The following is a 26,547-nucleotide window of genomic DNA, read 5'->3' as shown; positions in this document are numbered from 1 at the left end:
AGGTGGCGGTGTCACCTTGATCCCCTGACGCTGCACTTTGTCTCACGAAGACAACCTGTTTCCAAAATAGAAATGGGTACCCTCTTGTATGCGGTGTTTCCAGCATGATTTTACTTCCCTTTTGATGTGTTATTGGCGTTTTACTTTTTGAAAGAGTCTGATTTTCTTTGGGCCAAGCTTAAGACAACAACAACAACAACAAACGCTCAAAACCCTTGCGCAGCATTTTTTTTCACAGTATGGATCTTAACAGTTGGGTGCCTCTGACCCAAGGTGACCACCGTCTCAAACTATATCCCATGTCCTGACATCCCATTTGATTCAGCATGTCTTGCAAACAAAAGTGTCCCTTGTTTAGATGACAGATTATAGGATTGCCCTTCTCCACCTGAAGGTAGGGTCCAAAAGATAAACATCTTTCTCTACTGCCGCAATTCTCCACACAGACCAACTGCTGAGAAGTTCCAGGGGAGCAACAGCTCAATTATCAAGTCTTCTTCCAATAAAGGCTCTTTTTTTTTTTTTTTTTTTTTTTAAAATAGCTGCACTGCGAGGCTTGTGGGGTCCTAGTTCCCCGACCAGGGATCGAACCCAGGCCCCGGCAGTGAAAGCGCCAAGTGCTAACCATGGGACTCCGCCAGAACATTCCCAACAATAAAGACTCTTTTAATAAAGTGGGACTTTGCTGGATGGAAGCTGGAAAGTGATCCTGTGTCCTCAGCACTGGATTGGGACAGAGAGAGCAGGTAAGGAGAAGGGCATTTCAGGTGCACGGTGAGTGGAAAGTTTCTTTCTTTTTTAAAAGCTTGGGCCAATGAAAATCAGACTCTTTAAAAAGGTAGGCCATGTGCAAAACGCCAATAACACGTCAAAAGGGAAGTAATACCATGTTACAAACACTGCATACAGAAGGCACCCGCTTCTGTCTTGGAAAAGGGTGGTCTTCATGAGAACAAGCTGAGAGGTAGGTCTAGAGGCCAGGGCCCCCCCGCCGATGCCAGTCCTCAGCGCTGGAGCCTCAGGCAGCCTCTGCGGGGCAAGGAGCCCACCCAGGAGGGCACTGCTCTACCTTCCAGCATCGCCTACTCCGACCAACTCGCCCGGCCCTCCCCCACCCTCAGGCCACGTGACCCAGGCAGCCTCCTTTGACTCCAGAGACTGTAAATCCCTCTTCCAACACATCCAAGCCTCTATCTGATTTCTACCACTTCCAAGTGCCTGACGCTGCTGCTCAGGAAGACTGTCCTTCCTCCTCCACCCATCAGGGCTCCCAGTGCCTACCCAGCCCTCCTTCTGTGAAGGGAGAATCAGGGTCCTGGAAGACACGGAGGTGGAGGGAAGATTCAGTGACAGGCTGGGGGAGAAGGGGGGCCTGCCGGCCTGTGGTTCGGAAAGACACGGAGAAAAGGGTCTCACTCCAGGGGACAGCGCAGAAGACATTACAACACCTGCCGCACTCACGGCTACTCCCCCAGGACATGTGAGCGCTGCCAGCCAACCAGAGTCATCTTGGGGGTTCTCCCTGACCCCGCCCACCGGTGACGAGAAAACTGCTCTCCTTGCTTTCTGCTAACGTACTGTGACAGAGGTGGGTTGCAAGGATGTGCATGAGACAACGTGGAAGAGACCGCGGGTCACTAGGCAAAATAACGAGGCAAGAACCGGCGCCACTCTCCAGGGAGATGCCAGTGCGGCGGGACGCTGCATGGTCACCTGACCCTCCAACTGGCACCCACTCACTGGCAAACGGGTGCTTTGAGCACTCTGGCCCCTGAGACAGGGGGAGAGGGAAGGAGGGAGGCAGGCAGGCAGGGGTGTGTGTGTTGAATTTACTAAGCTAAGACAGTGAAGGGCAGAACGCAGATTCAGAGCTTCTGGCTCATTTTCTGGCACTCGGTTCATGAAGCCACAACACTATTTCTCTTTCCACTGAACATCCTGAGGCATTATCTATAATTCCTCTCAACCCTGCCCCAAAGAAGTGACTCTTCCTCTTTTCATATAAATGGTAACAATTCAGATCTGCTCGGCTCTTTTACGATTTGGAGCCCAATTCCGCTACCAATCTTAACCTCAGAGCTTCTGAAGAGGCTAAAAAACACAATCTGAATCAATTTCATTTTTTTTTATGAAGAGTTTTGGACAAAACAAAACAAAAATGAATCGAAGGAAAAGTGACTGTAATATTCCAAATCCAACTTCTTCCTTCCAAACTCTAACATTTGATGCAAAGAGCCAGTGAGAGCAACAGGCATTTCTGACATAAGAGCACAGTCTACTGGCCAGCGTGCAAACACTGAAATTTAAAAACCAACTGACCCAGTCCTGTTCGTGGTGCTCTGTATGTTAAGCAGTAGAAGAAAGATGCTAAAAAGTAAGATGTCTCTGTCTCCAGTAAACGTCTAATTTAGTAAGAGGCAAGTGAAATGCTAGAGCATTAGCGCAGGCGCATGGTAAACCGCTCAGGGCGGCTTCACAGTCAAATGAGAAAGAGCCTGCAGGCGGGATGTGCCTCCCCTGCCCCTCCCCACCCTATCACCTGCAGCTCAGGCTGATGGCAGTGCCCCAAAGCATGCGGTTTCCCAGTGACACAACTCAGAAAGCTAACCCTCAGTTAGTCATCTGGGGCACACGTAAGCATCAGACATTTAAAAAAATATTTCCCTGATATTGAACGTCCATCAATTTTACTTATTTACAGACAGACCTCGGAGATACTGCAGGCTCAGTTCCAGAGCCCCGCAATAAATCGAATATCACCATAAAACGAGTCACACGAATTTTGGGTTCCCAGTGCATAAGTTATGTTTACACTGTACTGTAGTCTATTAGATGTGCAATAGCATTATGTCTTTTTTTAAAAGTGTAAATACCTTAACTTAGAAATACTTTCTTGCTAAAAAAATGTCAACCGTCGTCTGACAACACAGGATTGCCACAAACCCTCCATTTGTTAAGAAACAGTACCTGGGAAGCGCAACAAAGTGAGATATGCCTGGATTTATTTTTGCTCGTTAACGCAAATCACATTAGTAGCTTAACTGATTTCTTTGCTAGACAAAACTCAAAATGGGCATGGTAACAGGACAGAATATAAAAGAGGTGTGCCGACCAACGGCAGACAAGGGCTTCTGCGCGGTGTTGGGAGGACGAGGTTAGCTGGACAGAACGAGGCCTCGTCACTCTGGGTCTCCAGTGTCAGGCTGAGGCCCTGAACCCGAGCGTCACTACGGGCAATGGTCCCGGAGACTCATGGGATGACCCAGTGTTCCAATGTGGTGACTCTAGCGGCCAGCACGGCCCTCTGGTTCAACCCCATCAGGTACCCAACTGGAAGAGGGTGCTGAGCAGGGACCAGGGGCCTCATAAGTGACTGGATTTAAATAGTAACCTTTCCTGTTTCCATTCGACAGGGAAGTTGGACTACATCATCTCTAATATATCCTTTAGGTCAAAAGTTCAAAAGGGCTTTCTTCTCCGAAATCTGGTTCAAATCCTAGTTCCAAGTAGCTCTAATCCTCACTCTGCTAGCAGTCCAGCAACTTAAGGCAACACTCTGTCAAGAGCCAGTAGGGCTGACTGAAAGATACAGGGATACCAGGTGCTACACGCAAAATAAAAAAGCTACAACAGCCAGAATGATCAGGCTGTGAGCGCTTCCGTAAATGCCACAGAAATCACCAAGTCTCTTAATTCCAAAATTACACATGCCAAAAAATATCCACTTCTCCCAGGAACAAAACAATACTTTGTTTCCCTCAGCTAGGGTTGTTTTCTTTTTAAAAAAAAAAACAAAAAAACAAAAAACAGGAATATATTAAAATGAACACAGACATGTTCTCAAACTTATTTTTCTACTGCGGAAAAACAGAAACATCTGAATCGAATTTCCTCATGAAATCAACCCGTAGGAAGGCCAAGCCCGCTAACTGCCGCTGTTACACAAGGTCTACACCCCTGCAAGAACGTGGTCCCTGAACCAGCTGCAGCGTGAGCATCACCTACTCAATCAGAAACTCGGGAGGCAGGGCCCAGCAATCTCTGCTTTAAGAAGCACCGCCCCGCCCCCGCCCCCGCCCCCGCCCCCGCCCCCGCCCCCGCCGGGTCATTCCGAGGCACCTGAACTTGAAAAGCGCTTGCTTAAACTCTCTTCAGAAGTCTACCAGATAACAAAGCAAACATACCTGGCTCCGAAGATGTCCTTTTTGGCGAGATCAATTCCAGAAACAACCTTCACTCTGAGGATACGGGACTCTCCCTGTTGGAGAGGGAAAAAAAGTAGTTTACAAAATGGACTTTCAATCGATCGTTCTCTCAGCCAACATGCAAAGTCAATGATTACTCTTTACGCATAGGCGATCCTTCCTTACGCTGAAGTTCAAAAAGCAACATTCCAGCTCTGAAATCCTACAACCCTAGACATTTAGAGCATCCAAGTTAATTAAGCTCAAGTTTAATTCAAACTAGGTCATGCAGATCAATGATTCCTGCCACAGACAGTAAATATTTCCCAGCTGTACCAAGAACACAACCGCACACACGAAACCACCTAGATAAATGACCAAGTGCAATAACATACCATAAATTTCATAAATAATTCCTCCTTTGAAGTTAATATATTTGTGTGTGTGGCCTGAGAGAGGAATTTCACATGGTAAAATATTTCCTCAAAATTACGGTTTCAAAATGTTGGTGCTGGCAAACAAAAATAATGTCTCATTCCAGTAAAAAGAAATAAAAAGCATCATCCTAAACGGAAATCACCCCAAAACATCTCAGAAAACATTCATTCATTCATCCCATCCACCTGCTTATTTATTCATACCAATATTCTCTAAGCAGCTCCTATGGGCATTGAGCTTGGACGTGAAATATAGACATGGATATGCTGACAGTCTACTGAGAGTGATGGGCAGACGATAGCACAGGACCCTGTGATGGTACCATGCCAGGAGAAGTCTAGTCTAAGGGCTAAGACATTCAGGAGAGATGAGATGGCTTAGGGGGAAGGGCAGGCAGAAGTCCAGAATAACTCTCAGATTTCCAGTTTGGGCCAAGTCTTAACATAAATTGAAACAGAGGATCCGGTTGAATTCAAGGTGCCCTGTGAAACAACCAGGTGGGAAAAAAAATGGGATAAATGGGAGAGAGATCTAGTCTGGGCCAGAGACTTGGGAGTTATCAGTGTAGACCTGACAGGTGGTAGGTAGAGTTCAAGATCTGTGAGAAGTTATCCAAGACGAGTGAGAAGAAAAAATGGCTAGGGATGGAGCCCTTGGGGACCCAAGTGCTGAGGGGCAAGAGAGAAGTAATAGGAAATTCATCTACCCAATGTGTTTAGTCAAGACATAGGTGAGGGAAGAAAACCCTAAATGATTTGTAGGTTATGTCCTGTCAAAGGAGATAAAGGCAGGGTGAAATAAAACATGGAGTGAAAAGGGTGCTGAACCTTATCAATTAGCCGCCCAGATCAAGCACACATACAGGCAATCGAAACCCATGTTTGAGAACCTTTACTTTCCAGGATCCTTCATCCTTCCAACCATCCACCCCCGACACAAGGCTGCCCACATGCAAACACAACAAGGGACACAAACACGTGTGTGTTTATAATTCCCTTTCAAAGGAGGCCTGCATTCAAGTCTGGCAGGATTTAATATGTTTGGCAACCTTCATGAAAGGATTCAGCCAAGCCAGAGACCCTACTAAACAGGACCTAAAACAGGACCCTACTACATGGTTTACCAAAGCTCCCAGGGTTACATGCTCTTCCCTTGGTCCTTTAAGCAGGTGCTGAGTGCCTTCCCCCTGCTCTTACACACTCAGCTCACCACCCGTCACCAGGGATTCTTTCTTGGCACGTTATCTAGGCTAAGGCTCTTTTCTGTTTCTCATAGCAGGCTGTACCCCACAGCCATCATTTGACAGCTCCTATGGCCTACTCAGCTCAAGGAATGCCACAGTTGAAGTATTTTTACACGTGGATCAAAATTCGGCAACACACCTGTGGACAGTTCCTAGCACACCTGGGAAGAGCTTATGACCCACTAGTGCCCGTAGCATACCAATTGAGAACCATGGGTTAAAATGAAATCCTCATGTGCAAAGCGAAGAGGTTAAGACTTTACTTGGGGGAATAAGGAATCATTCAGAAGAAGAAATGAGGAAAAGGAACAGCTGGAGGGGAACTTACTTTTTACTGTCTCCCTGCCTCCCCCATCCCAGCTCTCTGCCCCGCTCACCAATGACAAATATAGGAAATCAGCAATTCTCCCAGACACCGCCGTGCAGAAGGGGGACAACGGCTGCAAGCCCCGGCGGGTGGATACTGTTAAAGGCAAGCGCTACATCTCCAGGCCCGTCCTTGATGCTGGCTGAAGCAGATGTGTGATCTGGCGACAGAAGGGTGAAAGGACCTTTGCGGAGGAGGATGGAGGGTCTACAAAGCAGTAACTCTTCCAATGACCAACTCAGAGTAACACACCTAGTCTTGCACTTGTGACTGATGTGGGAGCAATAAAGAAGGGACGGTGTGATGAAAACCAAACTACAGTCAATCACAAGTCACGGAGAAGAAGACAAGAATTCTGGTTAGAAATGGTCTCTTTGTCTCACAGCCCTTGGGATTCTCGGAAATCCTGGGCAGAATCCTGGACTTTCCACCAACTCCAGAGGGGGCTCAGAGGAACCTTGTCTGGATTCTAAGGAATAGGGTGAGCCCAGCTAACACCCAGTTCCCTTAGGTTTAACGTTGGGTGCGTGTTCTTACATTGGACAGACCTACTCTGCAAAAGCATACATTTTAAAAGTCAGGGAACATTTATACAAATAAATGAATAAAAATAAATTTAAATGAAGGGATACCTAGAATTTTTTATGGAAACTGATTTATTCATTTAGTAAACATGAACATCTGTTCTAAGATCTAGGGATACAGCACTGAAGACAGACAAAACTCCCACCCCCTACCCCCCCAGCCCGCCTTCCAGTATTATTGAGAGTGTGCTATACCAGACCCCTCAACTACATGGGGAAACAAACCAGGAGGGTCTAAACACCTTAATATTTTGTACATACACCCATTCAGTAAACAAATTCTCACCTAGGAATCAATCCTAAGAAAATAAAAATAAAATAAAAAATCCATAAAAATCCCCCAAAACTAGCTAAACGGAGTAATCAAAACATTTTTTTAATTTAAAAATGTAGGGGCTTCCCTGGTGGTGCAATGGTTAAGAATCTGCCTGCCAATGCAGGGGACATGGGTTCAAGCCCTGGGCCAGGAAGATCCCACATGCCACGGGGCAACTGAGCCCATTTACCGCAACTACTGAGCCTGTGCTCTAGAGCCCGTGAGCCACAGCTACTGAAGCCCACGTGCCTAGAGCCCATGCTCCGCAACAAGAGAAGCCACCGTAGTGAGAAGCCCGCACACCGCAAGGAAGAGTAGCCCCCGCTCGCCGCAACTAGAGAAAGCCTGTGCTCAGCAACGAAGACCCAATGCAGCCAAATAAATAAATTAATTTAAAAAATAAATAAAAAGCCACAAAAGTAGACAGTTAAATATTCACAGCAATTCCGTGCAATGGGCTATAACACTGTCATTAAAAATACGTGAGAAACCATAAACAAGACGAAAAGACAACCCTCAGAATGGGAGAAAATATTTGCAAATGAGTCAACGGACAAAGGATTAATCTCCAAAATATATGAACAGCTCATGCAGCTCAATATTAAAGAAACAAACATCGCAATCCAAAAATGGGCAGAAGACCTAAACAGACATTTCTCCAAAGAAGACATACAGATGGCCAAGAAGCACATGAAGAGATACTCAACATCACTAATTATTAGAGAAATGCAAATCAAAACTACAATGAGGTATCACCTCACACCAGTTAGAATAGGCATCATCAGAAAATCTACAAACAACAAATGCTGGAGAGGGTGTGGAGAAAAGGGAACCCTCCTGCACTGTTGGTGGGAATGTAAATTGATACAGCCACTATGGAGAACAGTATGGAGGTTCTTTAAAAAACTAAAACTAGAACTACCATACGACCCAGCAATCCCACTACTGGGCATAAACCCACAGAAAACCATAATTCAAAAAGACACATGCACCCCAATGTTCATTGCAGCTCTATTTACAATAGCCAGCACATGGAAGCAACCTAAGTGTCCACTGACAGATGAATGGATAAAGAAGATGTGATAATATATACAGCGGATTATTACTCAGCCATAAAAAGGAACAAAATTGAGTCATTTGTTGAGATGTGGATGGATCTAGAGACTGCCATACAGAGTGAAGTAAGTCAGAAAGAGAAAAACAAATATCGTATATTAACGCATGTATGTGGAACCTAGAAAAATGGTACAGATGAACCTGTTTGCAGGGCAGAAGTTGAGACACAGATGTAGAGAACAAACGTAAGGACACCAAGGGGGGAAAATCGCGTGGGGGTGGGGGGGTGGTATGCTGAATTGGGCGATTGGGACTGACATGTATACACTGATGTGTATAAAATTGGTGACTAATAAGAACTTGTATAAAAAATAATAAAAATTAAAAAAAAAATGAAGCAGAGGTCCTTGGGGAAAAAAAAAACAAAACGTGAGAATCTGTCAAGACCTTCATTCATCCCACAAGTATGTACTAAGTAGCCACCGCGTGCAGGACTCATTATCTGGGGGCACAGATGGGAGCAAGATGGAGTTCCTCCCGCCTCAAGGAACCCACAATCTAGAAAACAGAAAGATGGATTACAAGCATATACAAACAAACAAGCCAGATGATTTCTGATGGTGGTTGAGTGCCTTGACAACAACATGACAGTTAAATAGAAGTAACTAAGTAGAGCGAGAGGGGAGGCTATCTAGGACTGGTGGTTGGAGAGGTGACACTGAAGCTGACGGGTGATGGGGTGGCGGGAGTTTCACTCAGGGACGCTGGCAGGTCCCACCGCCTGCAGAGGGCAAGTCCAAGAGGAGAGGCCAGAAGGCCAGCAGAGGGAGGGAGAGCAGCATGGCCGGTGGGGTCAGAGAGGCGAGGCGCCAGCCTCATTAGAGGGTGGGCATTAGTGCAACCATCTTTGGAAAGTTTCAAGCAGGAGAGTGATAAAATTTGACTTCAGTTTTTAAAAGACCCCTTCAGTTGTTGGGGGTCAGCGACTACAGGGGAACAAGAACAGAAGCAGGAAGACCAATTATAAGAAGATCTGGCAAGAGACGGTGGGGCTTCACATAGGGTAGAGATGGAGAGGGAACCAGATTTTGCACACAAAAGCATGTTCAAAATAAACGATTTGGTTTCTTTTGAAAGTTTCCAAACGGTTTACACAACTGAGTTAGAGAGCAGCTCGTGGTTCAACAGACTGTTTCCCTTTTTGACTCAGACCTGCAACTAGACTACGTTTCCCAGCATAAATTGCAGTCATGTGACCAACTTCTGGCCAATGAGATGTGGACAAAAATGATGGACACATTTTCCAGACAAGGTCCCCCCACTCACCCACCTCCATTCTCTTCCCTGTTCCCCCCGCTCAATGGAGAAAATCCTGAAGGCCAAGAAGGGGGAACTCCATGAAAGGAGGGGAGTGGAATAGAGCATCCCCTGCCTCACCCTGCCCTGTCCACCACCACCTACTGCCCCTTCCCAGACAGTGAAGCGGAAATAGACTGGTACAGTTTATTCCCACTGAAAACTGAAGGTTGCTTTAGCAGTTAGCCTGCCCTCGCATACGATACAGTCTCATTTTAAAATAGATCAGCTCGGTGCTTTGTGACAACCTGGAGGGGTGGGATAGGGAGGGTGGGAGGGAGGGAGACGCAAGAGGGAAGATATGGGAACATATGTATATGTATAACTGATTCACTTTGTTATAGAGCAGAAACTAACACACCATTGTAAAGCCATTATACTCTAATAAAGATGTAAAAAATAAATAAAAAATAAATAAATATCAATTACATATATGTACAGGAAAAGCCCTAGAAAGAATGATGATAATAGTGATTACCTCTGGATAATGGATAACATCTTTCTGCATATTTGCATTATTTTCCTTTTGAAACATTAAATATTTTTGTTTGGAAACTACATTTTTGTAGAAACTTCAGGAAATACATAAGAAAAGAAGGAAAAACTTAAAATCACAGGCTTAGGCAAACAGACTTCCATATTTCTAAAATGAATAAACCTTTTGTCATAAGAAAACACAGCTACATGTTGTATTTTAGCCAACTCACAAAGGTACAGAGCTGTCTATTTGGAGGATGTGAAAAGGGTCCTCGCATGTAATATGGAGGCAACGGCTGGGAGATAAAAGGTAGAGAGGGCCTTTATTGAGCGCTTACTATTTACAAGCAGCTCTTGCAGGAAATTTCCCTTTGCTCCAATATTTAATTTAGGCGCAGGACAGCAGGAAAGAGAAGGCTACTCTATAAAAATAGTTTCTTACACGTGGGTTTCAGACATACAGCAAAAACTTCTTATCTTTGTTTCCTCCAAATAACAAGGCTGCACACAGATAAGCAGCCATCGTCACTGTGAGGAAACACCTGACCAGGTATGTGACTCATTTATCAGATGCAACGGGCCCCACGCCGAGCAACTGTACTCTCTGGAGCATTTTATTACTTTCCTAAAATCTATGCGTGACATTTTGGTCCCTGGCTATGACTCTGTAGAATTAAATATTTAACTAAGGTGGCTTATGACAGTGAAAATATTGTTTGGCAATGGGCTGTATGAGGCAGAGAAAGCAAGGCAGAGAAGAGGTGAGGCCAGATAACCACAGGCTTTCCCATGACTTTGAGGGGCTCCTCCCATTCTATTCATCAACTGCCCTGCATTGTTATTGTGTAACAGGGAGGATTCTCTGCACTTGACAGGTGTTTTTCTTTCCCACTTAATTTTCTAATTCTTCATCAAGACATTAAACAAGATAAAGTGCTCAAACCATAAATGAGTGGCACAGAGGAAGTCCGTAAGCCGGGTGGTATTCCAAAGGCTCATTTTGTAAGTCAGTTGTTCGCAACTCGGCAGCCTGCTCACATAAACTGCGTGTAAGTGGTTACCAGACTCCCATGCCCACCCACAAAACCTATTAAATACATAATCTGTCAAAATCGTTCCTATGGTAAAATAAATCTCAAGTGCAACTCAACACAAGGCACTAGAATTTACCCTGTCTCCTGTGAATCTGCCTTGAGAAGATAACTTTTATATTGATATTTGATTCCCTATTCTTAACAACAGCAGATTCCCCCCAACCCAAAAAAAGAAAGTTGATATCTGGGCTGGGAACTAGTGTTGTTACTCCATAGGGATCCACTGTGACCCCATGTATCACACACACACCAGCTGTCCCTGTGGATGAGGAAGTCCTAAGCCAGGGACTTACATCTTGATTATTCTCCCCTAAATTAATTTACGTCTTTACCTTCCCAATTCTACAGTATATTTATAGTTCTAGTTATTACCCATGACACTTGCAGTAACCACTGTCTAGATTAAGAGAGATAATTGATATTTTTTGTACCACTGAAATATCTAAGTTCTATATAAGTCAACTAATTTTAGTTGCTTTAAAAAATAAAACAACATATGGGAAGTGTCCACATAGTGCCTGCTACCCAAGAGATACTGTTAATCTCCCCATTCCTACCTGGGTCTCGCCCTAACTAGGAGACAAGATCCTGGGCCATACATTTTTTAAAGTTTCCTACATCGACCCATCTTCCCCAAATCACCCCACATTCCTGTCATCTCCAACTCTTGTTATATCCTGTCCTCTTTATCTTCTTTCTGCCTTTTCTACCCCAATTCCTGCCCCCTAAACCTTTTCCCCCCTCCACTTTGACCTAATGACACATTCAACCAAAAAAAATGTGTTGAGTGATTTATGTTCAAGGAATTTTTGCTAGCAGAAAGGAGGAGCTCAAAACTGAACAAGACGCATTCTTCTCTGCCCCTCGGGGCCTTACAGTCAGCTACAGAGGTTAGTACACACATACCTGAAATATGCCTATAATACGGGGTGAAACAGAGGTGTGAGATACGTGTGGGGAGAGCAAAGATAGAGGATGGAAAATGAGAGCAGCCCAACACCAAGACTACACATCCAGCTCAAGCTCAGATAACACCAATGACAGCAAACAGCCCGTACCTACAGGACCGTCCACAGTAGCTGTTCACCACTGTCAGCCCAACACACAACATCTGAAACTAGTGGAAGTCCCAAGGATATCAGTTCCGGAAAAAGCTACAGAAATATAGGATTCTGTGCAACCTAAATTTCTTAACCTCTACTACATTACAGCCATTCTTAATGTCAAATGGAAAAGTTAACAAACGGGAAGAAGTGAAAGGATGGCCCTCCAGAGCAGAGTCAATTTTAATGCACAAGGTGACGGACTTTCAGAAATGATGTTGTGTGGCTTTAAAATAGGTCCATGAATTCTTGAAATTCCGTTCTTCAAGAGGCAGGGCTTAATTTCTCTCCCTTGCTGGGGGTGGATTTGGTGACTTCTAACAGACTGTGGAGGAAGTGACGGTGTGTAACTTTGAAGACTGGGTCATAAAAAGCAAAGCATTGTGTCTCACTCCCCCTCTCAGATCACTCACTCTGGCGGGAACCAGATGCTGCCATGTTGTGAGGACGCTCAGGCAGCCCGATGAGAAGAAAGGTCCATGTGGCGAGGAACTGAGGCCTCCTGCCAACAGCCATGTGAGTGAACCGTCTTGGAAGTGAGTCCTCCAGCCTCAATTAAGCCTTCTGATGACAGCATTCCCGGCTGACATCATACTTCAACCTCATGACAGATCTTTGCATGCTATGTGCCACCAAGGCATGAATCAGAGCCACCCAGCTAAGCCATTTTTGATCTCTTGACGCACAGAAACTGTGAGATAACACACGCTTGTTGTTTTAAGCTGCTGAGTTTAGGGATAATCTGTTACACGGCAATAAAGAACTAACGCACGTGGAGAATCCCATGCAATAATTAATGGGAGCCTGATTTCTCTCTTTGCTAAATTGAGATTTTCCTGTGCATTAGGACAATGTTTCAATACAAGGAAAAAAACACCAGTGAGAAGAAAGACCATTGCCTGTATTTTCTATCACGTAACAAGCAGTGGCATTTTTAAGGCAGGATTGATGGAATTTGGTTGACTTGCTCAATATAAGTGCATCAGCTATATTATTTTAAGTAGTATGGAACCCCCACGCCCTGTTAGGACAGTCAAAATCTGAAACTGGGACAACTCCAGAAAATTTCAGAGATATGATCATAAGTATGACATTAAAAATAAAAATTCCAGAAAGAATGGTGATGACATGAGTGTCGCTGTGAAACTTACATTTGTCTTTCAAAACCAACACTCAGGGCTTCCCTGGTGGCGCAGTGGTCGAGAGTCTGCCTGCCGATGCAGGGGACACGGGTGCGTGCCCCGGTCTGGGAAGATCCCACATGCCGCGGAGCGGCTGGGCCCGTGAGCCATGGCCACTGAGCCTGCGCGTCCAGAGCCTGTGCTCTGCAACGGGAGAGGCCACAACAGTGAGAGGCCCGCGTACCACAAAAAAACAACACTCATTTAAATTCATCCCGTTTTCTTCATTTGGCAGCCTCAATTTGAGTTATCACTAACAACTAACATAGCCTCGACTGTTCCTTCTTCTAATAGTTACTGGGTGCCTGTTATGTGCCCTGCTCTATGTCCGTGCCGTTGATGTGTGGCAGCTTCTCTCGTCCTAATTCACCTGCCGCCTCACCAGCGCAATCTTTCTAAAATCTCTGTTCTCCTTGCTCCAGTGGGACCTCCCCATGGGCAAACGGACCCAATTAAAACTCCTCCCTGAAGGGTCACCACAACCTGCTCTATCCCCAACCTACCTGTGCTCTTCATGGGGACCTAACTGCCCTCCCCTCTGCACCTGCCCAGACAGCACCTATTCACGCCCCATGGTCTGCTCAGGTCCATGTGGTTATTCAACCAAAAGTGCTTACTCTGTCGTGAAAAAAGTACAAGGAATAAGGAATCAATAAGACAGTTCACACCCACAGAAATTCACTGTCTATGTATCAGGAGAACAACATACACATGTAATTACAAGATGACATGGTAAGTTTAATAAAAACAATGGATGGTATTCTGCGGGAACTCAGAGGAGGAAGAAATTAGTGTTCATGTGACGGGTGGGGAGAGGGAAGTAGACTAGAAGGCTGAGTAAAGCCCCAGATGAGTAAGAATGAGGAGAAGGGAAAAGCCTCCTTTCAGACAAAGAGAGAAGCATGAGGGCACCTCCAGATGGAAAGAAGGTTAGTGAGCAGGGCTATGGGGGAAGGGAAGAGTTGTCCCGGCCTGGTTTCATCCTCTGTGCTGTGCAAGGCAAACACGGTTAGCAGGTGAGGGACAGGTTCGCCAGGTGACAAGCAGAGGACAGAATGAAGGGAGGTGGGTCCAGAGAGAAGGACAGGGAAAGCAATGACATGGGCTGCTACACTGTCTGACAGGTGAGCAGCACAGTGGCCCTGGATGGAGGATACGGGACTGGTTCCAAAGCTATTGCTGGGGGAGCAGCACGGATTGGTGACAGACTGGCTTTGCAAGACAAGGAGACGGCATCAAGTCAGGTTTCCAGTTTCGGTGCTAGTGGGGGAAGATGCAGTCAGATGACAGAAAACAAAGGAAGAAGAGCGGGTCTGAGGCTCAGGCAAAGAAAAGGACTTGGGTTTCTCGATCTGGGGTTATCTTCCCAGTGTGCAGGTAGAGATCTCCAAGAGGCTGTCAGAGGTCAGAAACCAGAGCTCAGTCCAGAGGTCAGAAGTGGACCCCCAGTGTGGGAGGCCCTGCCTCTGAGCCTGCCTTCAGACTGACCATTTATTCTGGTACTTAAGTCATAAATCACTGTCGTTCTTTTTTTTTCTTGTTAGGTAAGTCTTATTTTCTCAACTAAACCCCACGGTTACATGGTCCAATATGGTAGCCGCTACCTACAAGAAGCTATTTAAATTTAATTAAGATCAATTAAAATTCAGTTCCTTGGTAACATCAGTCACACTTTTAAGTGTTCGACAGCCTCATGTGCCTAATGGCTACCACACTGGACAGCACAGAGAACATTTCCATAATCACAGAAAGTTCTACTGGACGGTGCTGCTCTAAGGGCACCAACTCAATGCAGGAAGGCAGCAGGTTTTGAATTATGTCTCGTGAGAGGGAAGATTGGAAAGAAGGGCAGGAGGGAGGAAAGGACCCCAATTATCACTTAGAACAGTGCAGAGGAGTTAAGCTATGGAACACAGCGATCTGGAAATGAGACAGGCGTTATGGTAATCACATGTTCTAGGATCAAGATTTCTTCTCAAAGATTAAAGACCAGCATATGCAAATTATGTACCTATAGATTAAGAGCTGAGAAGACTAATAAAGCAGATACTATGTAGTACAGCATGGTCTCCCTGCGTCTAGACATTTACAAAATCGTTCTATACATAGGAGAATTGCAGAGATGGTGGCTTCAGAGCGAGTGTGATAAAGATCTGGGAGTTTTCACTTATGAGGCCAGTATCCTAACAAGGTCGCTAAGTCCTGCAAAATATTCACAGAAAAAGCATTCAGGAGGAAAGAAAAGAGGTAAAATTCCAACAGGGATTCTTGGTCCCTTTAAGAGAACTATGGACCTCCTGGACAATAGAGGCAAAGGGCTGGTGGAACTGAAAACAGCTGAAGGAGCGGGGGTGGCCGATGACCTAGAAAACTACCCAGAGGGAAGCCAGACCAGGCCCACAGGATGACCCGCAGGAGGAGACCGCAAGCGCATGGGATGGAACAGTTCTATCTGGGCAGACTGGCTGCGACCACGTCCACCTGCTCCAGAAAAGCACGGCTGTCACAGAAGACAAATTCCACGAGAATCACATTCGAGCACCCATACAATTTCCGTCACTTCTAATGCCAGTTCTGCATGGCTTGCCCCAAACCACACAGGTCTGTCTCATACTCTCCTTTCCACCCCTCCGACCAAATACTGTGTTGACTGTTTTGCCTGAAAAGTGCTGGCATTACATTTCTTTCTTTTGGTGACAGCACTGGATGCCTCTGTTTCTGACTCTCAAATAGAACAGAACCATGGCATTCCCAGCGGTCACCACGAGTCCTTTGCGGTTATCACTATTCTATATCCTTTCACCTGGAAATACATCCCTGAAGAAGCGATGGAGGAGCAGGTGGGCTTAGGGGTCAGCGGTAGGCTGAGGAGTTAGCAATGGGTGAAGGCCAAGGTCAGTCACAGGCTAAGTGGCACCTGCATTTCCACAGGCCTCACACCTAACATGACTCAAACATACGCCTCGGCAAGAATGCAGATTCTTCCACGTATGGATAGGTTTTTAGACTGGCTCTCAATTAGAAATGTTAAATCCTCAAATGCCAAGAATCCATAGCAATTCAGTGACAATGGGGAGGGGCGGGGAGGGTACCAGTGAACGATGTCCACGAGACGGCTGTGCTGGCAAGAGTCCCAGCTTCCAGGACATCGTCACTCTCCTCCACTAATTCAAAATTCTCTACGTACCGTAAGAGTTGGTAAAACTCCATGTAAAAGGTCTTCAAAGAATCCATTTATCAATGGTCTTTTTGTTCCAAACCTAATCATAAGACAGGAAACATTTTTAAATTCCTTTGAGATGGCTAAGACAAGAATTATCTCGTGTTTCTAGTTCTAAAATGATAATAAACAGCTGCACTTTGTTGAAAGCCAAAAATCATAGCTCCAAATCTAAAATTACATATATATATATATATATATATATTTTTTTTTTTTTTTTTTTTTTGGCCATGCCACTTGCAGGATTTTAGTTCCCCAACCAGGGATCGAACCCAGGCCCTCGGCAGTGAGAGTGCGGAGTCCTAACCACTGGACCGCCAGGGTCCTAAAATTCTGTATTTTTCATGGCAGTCATAACTCTGACCTCTCGCAATAAAGTGAAATCTAGGTTTCTGGGGGGAGTGTGTAGTTTGGCCAGAAGGAACTGGAAGAGGTCTGAGTTTCAGGAGGCAGGGACTCCCAAGGGTCCCCAAGAAGACATTCCCCAGGTGAATTCCCCATGGCTGAGAGAAACTGCCAGTCATCTCAGAGAAATTACAGACAAATATCAAGAGATGGGCAAAGGTCCCAGCGTTGAAAGAAGTTACGAATCCCATTGTAAATTATACGGACGGGGCTTATGGCAGTTCATCCCTCCACCAGCACCACCAATTGGCTGTTTTTGCTCAGATCTCTTCCTTACTTGTCTTTAGGTGTCAGTTTAAGTATCATGTTTTCTGAAAATGTCTTTCCAGGGCTCCCAGATTCGTTAAGTTCTCCTGCAATAAGCTCCCATGGGACCCTGCATTTCTCCTCTCACCCTTTTTGGTCACTGGCTTTTTTCATTAGCTATCATGGCCAAAGACGAAGCTCTCGGAGGGCAGAGGCTAGACAGATCTCCGGAACTGACAAGAAGAATGGTCCACGGGCAGCCGCCCAACGCCAGAGAGACACAAGGCAACCACTCCCCTTGCTCAGGACTGTTCTCCTAGAATCTAGCAAAGAGCTGGGCACCCCATGTTTCAGGGGGAATGAATAAATGGTATTCATCCAAAGCAATGTTCTAGAGTGAATCACTAAATGTGTTATGAACATTTAGAAAAGAAAAATCTCCAGCAAAGGTTTGCTAAGAATAAAAGACATGCACACTTATTCCCTTTTCTGAGAAGGTGAAAAGTTCAAGGGCATGTTGCATACTAGTGGACGTGGACCCTGGCCAGCTTACAACCAAAACACACTGTATTCTTCTAGACAAGATGACGATGTGAAGGTGAAGTGATGCTAAAGTGAGGTGGGGCTTAGCTGCACCCAGCTGCTCACTCTTATCCAAAGCCTAGTCATTAGAAAACTCCAGGGGTCCTCCGGGGGTTCTGTCACAGGGCTCATGTCATGGAGCTCCATGATTAGCTCCATCCTGGGCCACATTGTGAGCCAGGAAAATCTGGAGGGGGTTATTGATGGCAGGCTAAACCAATTTGTAGTTGATACACACAACCAGATAAAATGTCAGATAACTGGATCAGAATCCAACAAGATTTCATCAGAATGGGTGACGGGCCAAATCTCATAGGACGGAGTTTTATAGTGGTGAGCGCTGTGTGTGCTTAGCTGCCTGAGTCAATGCCGAGGGACGGAAGAAACAGAATGGGAGAGCATCAAAAGCGGCAGGGGAGGGGGTGGAATTCTTGGGGTTTTATTTCATCTTTGGTGCAATATGACTCAACTCTGTGACAGTATAATTATTCCCAGTCCAGAGCAGGGAACATCATCACACTGTGTTCTGGACCAGCATTATGTGCAAACCCAAGAGGCATGACTTGGGAGGGAGGTGGTCGTTTTGCTTTGATTTTGTAAGTAAATAGGACAAAATCTATATAATAGAACACTAAGCAACCATAAGAATGAGGATGTTCTCTACGGACAGATTTGAAAATCCAAGATGTACTGTCACATGAAACAGCTAGGTGGAGATGTGGGGTTAACGCCATCCTTTACATAAAAAGGAGATGGACGGACACGTGTGTATGTGGATACACACGGATTAGGTGTTTGCGTGTCATAAAGTAAACTTTGCAAGGACATCGGAAACTGGTACCACTGGCTGATGCTGAGGACAGAAATTAGTTGGTTAGGGACAGGTATGAGAGAGGAAGACAAGCACACACATATATCACTGTATGGCCTTTTTTATGCTTTTAATTAAAACCATTTACATGTATTAACAGCTCAAAAATATTGTTTTTAAGTGGCCAGGATAGTTAATAAACGAACATCACTGGAAGACTAAAAAAAAAAAAGAAAAACAGGTTAAACACATTTCGAGGAGCAGATTCTTTCTGCAGGAAGTGGGTGGGTTGGCAGAAACCAAGTCATCTTCTCTTATGAGGCCGCGGAGGACAAACCCCAACCCCAGGAGTGAAAGCTGCAGGAAGGCAGATGAGCCTCACTGAGGGAAGGAACTTCCAGCTGTTAACCCTGGTCAAACACGGAGCAGGTGGCCTCCCGAGGCAGAGAGATGGCCGGTTAGCCCCAGAGAGAGAGAAAAGATCAGCACCTGCCAGAAGTATCACCAGGGAGGAAGAAAATGAAGCAAATGGTCCCTGGCGCCCCTTCCCAACTCTGAGATGCCGCGATTTTAGAAGACAGGCACATGGGGGCGGGGATGAAGAACTCGTCTGAAATTTATGCGAGATCACACCCCGCCAGCAGAATGGATACGTGTAACTTCTCTAAGACAAAACAAAGGAGTAAGAATCACAACCCCCATCCACCACACACTGAAACACAAGACTATTCATAAATCACGATGTTTCCTGACTCTCAGCCAGTTTCAAAACATCACGAATGAAATAACCATTTAGAAATGAACTAAGAGCATTTGTAAACAGTATTTTTTTTGGTTTGTTTGTTGTTGTTCTTATTCGATAAAGGATTTACGGTGGCTGACTGGCTCTATATGTGATGTTTAAAATCCCTTTATGAAGAATGGCAACACTTCTACAATGGGCTGGTCTTAGAATCATTTCAAGAGTTAACACAAGGGAAGGACTAGGTAAGAGGGCAGGAGGTCACTGACTCAAGGAGTGGCTGAAGTTAGCTTGAATGCTGCAGGAAGAGCTAAACTCAAACACCACGGAGGAGCACAAGCCTCAACTGCAAGGGGAGAGTCAAGATAAATCTCACCCAGGGAGAAGCTGCCAACAGAACGGAGCTGGCCCATCAGAACTTCAAGAAGCCACGGCACCCGGTGCCACAAACCTAGGAGAGCTGCAGGCGTCAACAACAGGACAGCGGATCCTGGGGGGGGGGGGGGGGGGGGGGGGGACAAGGATAATGGGACCAGAGGCCCAGATAGCAACCCTTACTTCGACCCCATCCCTCCCTCCTCACTCCCCTTCTACCACCGTCTGTGGCTGAAAGCCAGCAGTACACCGTGAGTGATGCTCACCTGTAGCTTATCTACCAGGTATCTGGACACCCGAGGCAAAACCTTCAGGGTCACTGGCTTCACGTTGAAAAGGAGACAAGCATACTGGCTGTAATAATCTCATGTCAGGCAGAACCACTGTTTCTAATAACTGTACTTCCTTAAAATGTGCAAATGTGTGTTATCAGATTTCGTATTTCAGCCGAGCCTCATTACCCAGCAATGCCACGTTATTACAAAGACATAACTCAGATCAGCAACTCATTAATGATAGTGACTCAAAAATTCTATTTCCTAATTCATCAGAATTGTGCTAAATTATTTTTTTTCCAGTTTCTTCCTAAAACTACATAAGATAATTTTAAAATCAGTGCTTTGACTTTTTTTTTTATTTAAAACTATCAAAATCAAGTTTTCTAGCCCTTTTTAAAACTACAAAATAATCTCATCTACTACGTGGGTGTGTGCTGCTTCCAAAGAGAGGTATAGTGAAGTAACACCAGAACTAAAATTACAAATGTGTTACTTCCAAAAGAACGATTTCGAAGGAAAAAGAAAACAAGAAGGTTCAGGAAATTTTTTTCAGACAGTTGCAGGAGGCTAGATGGTGTTACGGAGCGAGTTCTCTGAAAGACCATGTGAAATACATTTTAAAATATTTATTCCTTTCACAGTAATACTTTATGACGTTTGATTACTTTCGAATGGTCCTAATATGGATTTCACATAATATAGGAGGGGAGAAATTCCAAAAGGAAGTAATCCCTTCAAAACTGCTTTCATTGTTTTTTCCACCTACAAATGTACACACACACATCTCCCTGTATCTGAACAGCATCTGAAACATAGGAGGCCCTCATCAATATGTGATGGATAACCGGGTATCATGAATAATATTTGGGTGTTGCACTGGCAGCAGCTTCTAAACATCTGGCAAACTGTTTGCAGCTTCCCAGTTCCAGATGGGGACTGGGACTCAGCGGGTATTGAGTTAGAGCTGTGATCATCACCTGGTTAGGCCCCTTGTGGTTACGGCACACAATCCCCTCTCTTCCTCTGCGCCCCCCAGTCCTTGCTCTCTGAAACAGAGTTCAGAGGCAGGCTTCGCTCTGCACAGAACTGAGTTTAGCTACCACAGAATCGGGCAAGGTGAGGGCCACCTGTGTACGGTGTTTTCATTTTAGGGAATTTTTTTCTTGGACTTAGGGCCTTTTTTAAGGCCCACGTCTCATGTCCACTTCTTACTTCCTAAGAGTTTTCTATTGAATACTGCATTCATTTTATTGATCAATTTCTATCCGATGCTATTTCTTTCTATATTTTGAAATTCATGTTTAATTTTTTTTTTTTCGGCTGCATTGGGTCATCGTTGCTGAGCGCGGGCTTTCTCTAGTTGCAGCGAGTGGGGGCTACTCTTACTTGCAGTGTGCGTGCTTCTCATTGCGGTGGCTTCTCTTGTTGCGGACCACGGGCTCCAGGTGCGCAGGCTTCAGTAGCTGTGGTTCGCAGGCTCAGTAGTTGCAGCTCACGGGCTCTAGAGCGCAGGCTCAGTAGTTGTGGAGCACGGGCTTAGTTGCACTGCAGCATGTGGGATCTTCCCGGACCAGGGCTCGAACCCATGTGCCCTACACTGGCAGGTGGATTCTTAACCACTGCGCCACCAGGGAAGCCCAGAATTCATGTTTACTTTTAACGGCAAGCTCTCTGCATTTGTTTTTGTTTGTTTGTTTGTTTGTTTTTTGCGGTACGCAGGCCTCTCACTATTGTGGCCTCTCCCATTGCGGACCACAGGCTCCGGACGCGCAGGCTCAGCGGCCGTGGCTCACAGGCCCAGCCGCTCCGCGGCATGTGGGATCTTCCCGGACCGGGGCACGAACCCGTGTCCCCTGCATCGGCAGGCAGACTCTCAACCACTGCACCACCAGGGAAGCCCTGCACTTGGTTTTGACGGTGAATATTTCACAAAGTTTTACCAACTTGCTTCTCCTTTGAATCTACCAACATGCCAGCCTAGGGGACGCCACGTCAACCTCTCCCCCCTTCCAAGTGCGATCTCCTCCCCTGCAGCGACACCTTTCACAAGGCCTCTGCTGTCCTTCAGGACCATCTATAAAGAGCCTGTTATGTTTATAAGCGTGATTTTAAAGTTTTTAAAATTATGATCAAGTGAGAGACTGCAGAAAGACAGGAACCAACCATCCATCCGGAGGATGATAAAGCTCATGATATATAACGGGTCCACTCAAAGGAGCCTTTGAGCCAGATCCCTTCCACAGCCTGGACCAGCTCATTCCACCTCCCCTCTTCCCAAAACCCTGAGGATGCAGAGAGCATCAGCCACCCACCCTTCAAGTGGCCGTTCACAACCATGGAATTTGTGCATTTCCCACACTGGACCGGTGCTACTTCCCTGCAAGAGTCTATGCAGGAAGAGGTGCCAGGGACCCACAGGGCCGGCATGGAGCATCTTCTTGGAGTACCAATTTTTCTGGAAGTCTTGATGAATAGGACAGTGGTTCTCAGCGTGTGGACCCCCAACTATCAGCAACAGCATCGCCTGGCACCTTGGTGGAAATGCTGGTTCTCAGGCCCCACCCAACACCCCAGAACCAGAATCTCTGGGGCTGGGCTCCGGTGATCTGTGTTTACAAGCTCCCAGGTGATCCTGAAGTGCAATGAAGTTTGCGAAAGAATATTATATTAAACAAAGCATCATGCAGCAAAATGGGCAATTTGCACCCGTTTTTAAGATCTCCCATTTGCGGGGACAAGCTTAGTCCCCTCTCCCAGGGAAAACCTGGACAGAAACGTGCGAGAAGCGCCAACAAAATTTCTAAATGCAGGGACCCCAGACCTGCACCTGCAACCCTAAGCCCTCCTCCCGCATCCCAGCCCTGTGTCTCTCTCTGAGCCAGCAATGCCGAGAAGAGGAGCTGGGATCTAACCCAAAAGTGAACAGATCCTCAGCGCTCACCTCCTCCCTCTGTCCTGACGCCGCGAAGCTTCCCAATGACTCTTACCAAGAATCACTCTGTGGGAGAGAACAGACGCCAAAACATTTCCAACGGTTCCTCTGGCATGGCAGAAAAAGTGACTGTTTCACTTTGAGTGTAATTCTCCATCATGCCTGAGTTGTCCTGTTTATCTTTTCTTTATTTCTCCAAAGAGCATTTATTTTACTTTCAAAATGAGAAATTAAACTGTTTTCATGAGGAGGTAGAAGCACTTTGTGCCACAACAGTTTCTTTTTATGTCATCCCACGTTTACCAAATCTTGCCGATTCCTTCTATCCTATGGTATAGATGATCTGATACTCCACTTCACCATATATATATAAATAATATATTTGAATCGACCTCCTCCCCTCCCCCCGCCTACTGAAGGATCTCATTCTCTTCCTGTGCTGACGCATCAACACGCAGGCAGCCCTGGTCACCATCAGTCTAGGACTCGCTTGTGACCATGGACCCCCATTCCACCCTCTCCGCTCTCTAACCCCAGAGTCAACTCCATTACTATTAACAGTTGACCCTATGTGTCCAATACGACTCAAAATACTAATCAGCCTAGTGCAGGCGCCCCCCCCACACCTACACACACACACACACACACACACACAACTGAGTCCCGTCACCGGTCTACAGCCTTCCCTTTCACAACCATCCCGTAAATGACCATGCTATGGTGATTTCTGTATTTTCACACACAGAAACCTTCATATTTAGCGACCCTCATTGGGCACCGTGCCAGAAATTTACATTTTGAATTACCGCAACTCCCTCCTGACCTCCTGCAACAAACCATAATGCAAAAAAAAAACCATCAAAATATATGGGCAAAAACAATGGAGCCTGGACAAACTCTGCGGAGAAAGAAACAGGAAGAGAACAGGTGGGCCAGGAGGACGGAAACCTGCAGAGCAGTTCTCAAAAGGGTTTCTCCCCTCCCGTGTTTTCTCTGGGGCAGAAGGAGCAGTTCCTTTCCCACAGCCCGGGTCCCAACGGTGTGTACAGACAGGCATCATTTTCAGAATCATTTTGGGAGATGCACCTTTGGCAAAGGAAGGGCTCCCCAGAACCAACGTCGTTAGTCACCAGAAAATGACCCTCAGGAAAGTTATGAAATCCCCTGGAGAGGTTTTTAAAAAGGAGATGAGATTCCAAACTCTCTGCCTGGTTGAGGCGGGGCCTGCGCTCCCTAACAGAGTTCAAGTTCAAAGTCCTTCTGCTGCTGGAGAAGGTGGGGATTTACAGTAACTTACTTGAGGGAAGGAGAGGAGAGGGGAAGGGACGGGGCAAGGTCACAGTTGACAGGGAGTCCCTCCGACTCCCACCCCCACTGAACCAAGGTCCCCCCGTATGGAAAACAGTGCCCTTGGCCTTGGTGCCTGCCAGCTCCGGGCACCAGGCAATGACGGCCAGCAAGTGCAGGCAGGCCAGCTCTTAAGTCGCCGGTTACACCTGAAGGAATGAATGCCTTGTGCCCGCCTCAGAAAAGGAGCTGTCCGTGCACCCTCACTCCCACCCCTCCGTAAGTAAATACTCAAAGCAATCTAACCGTCTGAAGTCTAAAATACATTTTGTCAGCCCGAGTAACTGGTGCTCTCAATGTTCTCCTTCTAAGCGCAAGGAACAAAGATTTCAAATTCGTTAAAATTTATCAGAAACATAAAGGAAGGTGGCACAGGCCAGCAGGGCAAATAACAGGTAAATGGATGCACTGATTCCAGAATTAAAAGGCACCATCCCTTCACACAGAATGCTATGTAATTCAGCTACTTATATTTAAATCTTCATCAAATCCTTTTAACAGGCAAATAATGGAGCATCACAAAACCTAAAAGAAAACTCATCTTTCTTCCCCAAAATGATTTAACATTTGTACTCAATATTCAGCATCAGAAAGAGCCTTACCCAGGTAAACTGCATAGAAATAAATTACCATCCCCAGTAAAGCTTCATTTCTCACTATACAATTTAAGAGAAACATTTCACAGATGCCCGTTTCTTTTACCTTCGAGAAAACAAAAGTCATAACTTTCATAATGTTCATACATTTTAAAGCCATTCATTTTCTTGATTTTTTTCCCCAAAGCAACCTCTCCTTTAAGAAAAACCTATCAGGCCCATTGAGACTTGCTTCTAAACAAAAGTTCACAACCCTGAGTTTGAACAAAATCCTTCCAGAGAGAAGTCAACTAGGTCAACTGTGTTAGAGTTGAATTACTGGCTGAAGAATCTCAAGGTAATGTCAAACTACTATGACTCTGGATGAATCCGCAGAATTTAAAAATGCCCCAGGAAGGTAAAACGCCTTACCCCTCCAAAAAAAGTCTCACCGGGTGGCATTAATTCCTTAAACGCAAGACGTCTCGTTTAGGCGAATAACTAAACATTAAAGGTGACATTAGCTGGAAAACTCAAGGGAATGGGCAGTTCCGAAGAGTATGCGGAAGTGCTGGCTGCCACCAAGGGTAACTTTCCACTGCCAGGTGGACAGGGAAAAGGACAGTGGCTTTAACTTCCCTCCCAGCAAAGTGCAGCCCAGGTGTGGGCCTCTCTGAGGAGCCCTGCTCTAGTCCCACCTCAGGTCACATCACCTAAGGAACCTGCCCCTTCGACACCACCATTCAGATTTTCAGAGCCCCACACATGACCTCTTTAGGAAACGTAATGACTTAGACGCAGAAAACTCCATGGTCCGCGCCCCTCCACTTTGGGTTAATGCTTAGGGGTACATCCTGTCTTCAAGTAACCCTTTTAGCGTCATCTCTTCCCTGTGCAAACGCTCCTCTTCTGCCCCTGCCCATTTATGTAATGATACGGCTGGACGGGGGTTTCTCAGGAAGCATCTGCGTGGTTTCACTCAGGATAAACGTCAGTCTCCTTGTCTGTGCGAGACCATCAGCAGTGTTATCGTCCGGCCAAGGGACATTTAAACTCTTAGCAACCTCTTAAAGCAATCCATCAGATGATGAGATCTTCAAATACCCAAAATACGAATTCACCTGTCTTCTAAGAAAGATCTAACAGGCTGCGGCACATTGGCCTACTGTCACAAAAAGCATAAAATTAAGTCGGTGTTACGGGCTGAACTGAGTGTGTTCCTCCTCCTCTACCCCCGCCCCCAAATCCACAGGTTGAAGCCCTAACTCTCTGCCCCTCAGGATGTGACTCTATTTGGAGATAAGGCCTTTAAATAGGTGATTAAGTCAAAATGAGGCCTTGAGGGGAGGGCCCTTCTCCAGTCTCACTGGCGTCCTTTTTTTTTTTTTTACATCTTTATTGGAGTATAATTGCTTTACAATGGTGTGTTAGTTTCTGCTTTGTAACAAAGTGAATCAGTTATACATATACATATATCCCCATATCTCCTCCCTCTTACTTCTCCCTCCCTCCCACCCTCCCTATCCCACCCCTCCAGGCGGTCACAAAGCACCGAGCTGATCTCCCTGTGCTATGCAGCTGCTTCCCACTAGCTATCTACCTTACGTTTGGTAGTGTATATATGTCTATGGAGTC

The 26,547-nt window shown here is 45.8% G+C and overlaps 1 protein-coding gene across 1 annotated transcript in view; it reads right to left on the bottom strand.

The window, feature by feature from the left end:
• The window catches only part of NEDD4L (NEDD4 like E3 ubiquitin protein ligase), a 338,877-nt gene that overhangs the window by 225,120 nt on the left and 87,210 nt on the right, over positions 1-26,547 (bottom strand). The window contains exon 2 of the mRNA XM_089895250.1: positions 4,185-4,258. Coding sequence (XP_089751376.1) covers positions 4,185-4,258 — 74 coding nt within the window. The remainder of the gene's footprint in view (positions 1-4,184; positions 4,259-26,547) is intronic.

The sequence above is a fragment of the Delphinapterus leucas genome, chromosome 14 (assembly GCF_059928025.1).
Source record: "Delphinapterus leucas isolate spDelLeu-1000000601 "Yukka" chromosome 14, BTC_Dleu_Yukka2, whole genome shotgun sequence".
Classification (NCBI taxonomy): Eukaryota; Metazoa; Chordata; class Mammalia; order Artiodactyla; family Monodontidae; genus Delphinapterus; species Delphinapterus leucas.
The sequence above is the reverse complement of the archived record's forward strand: the minus strand, read 5'-3'. Positions and strand labels throughout refer to the sequence as shown.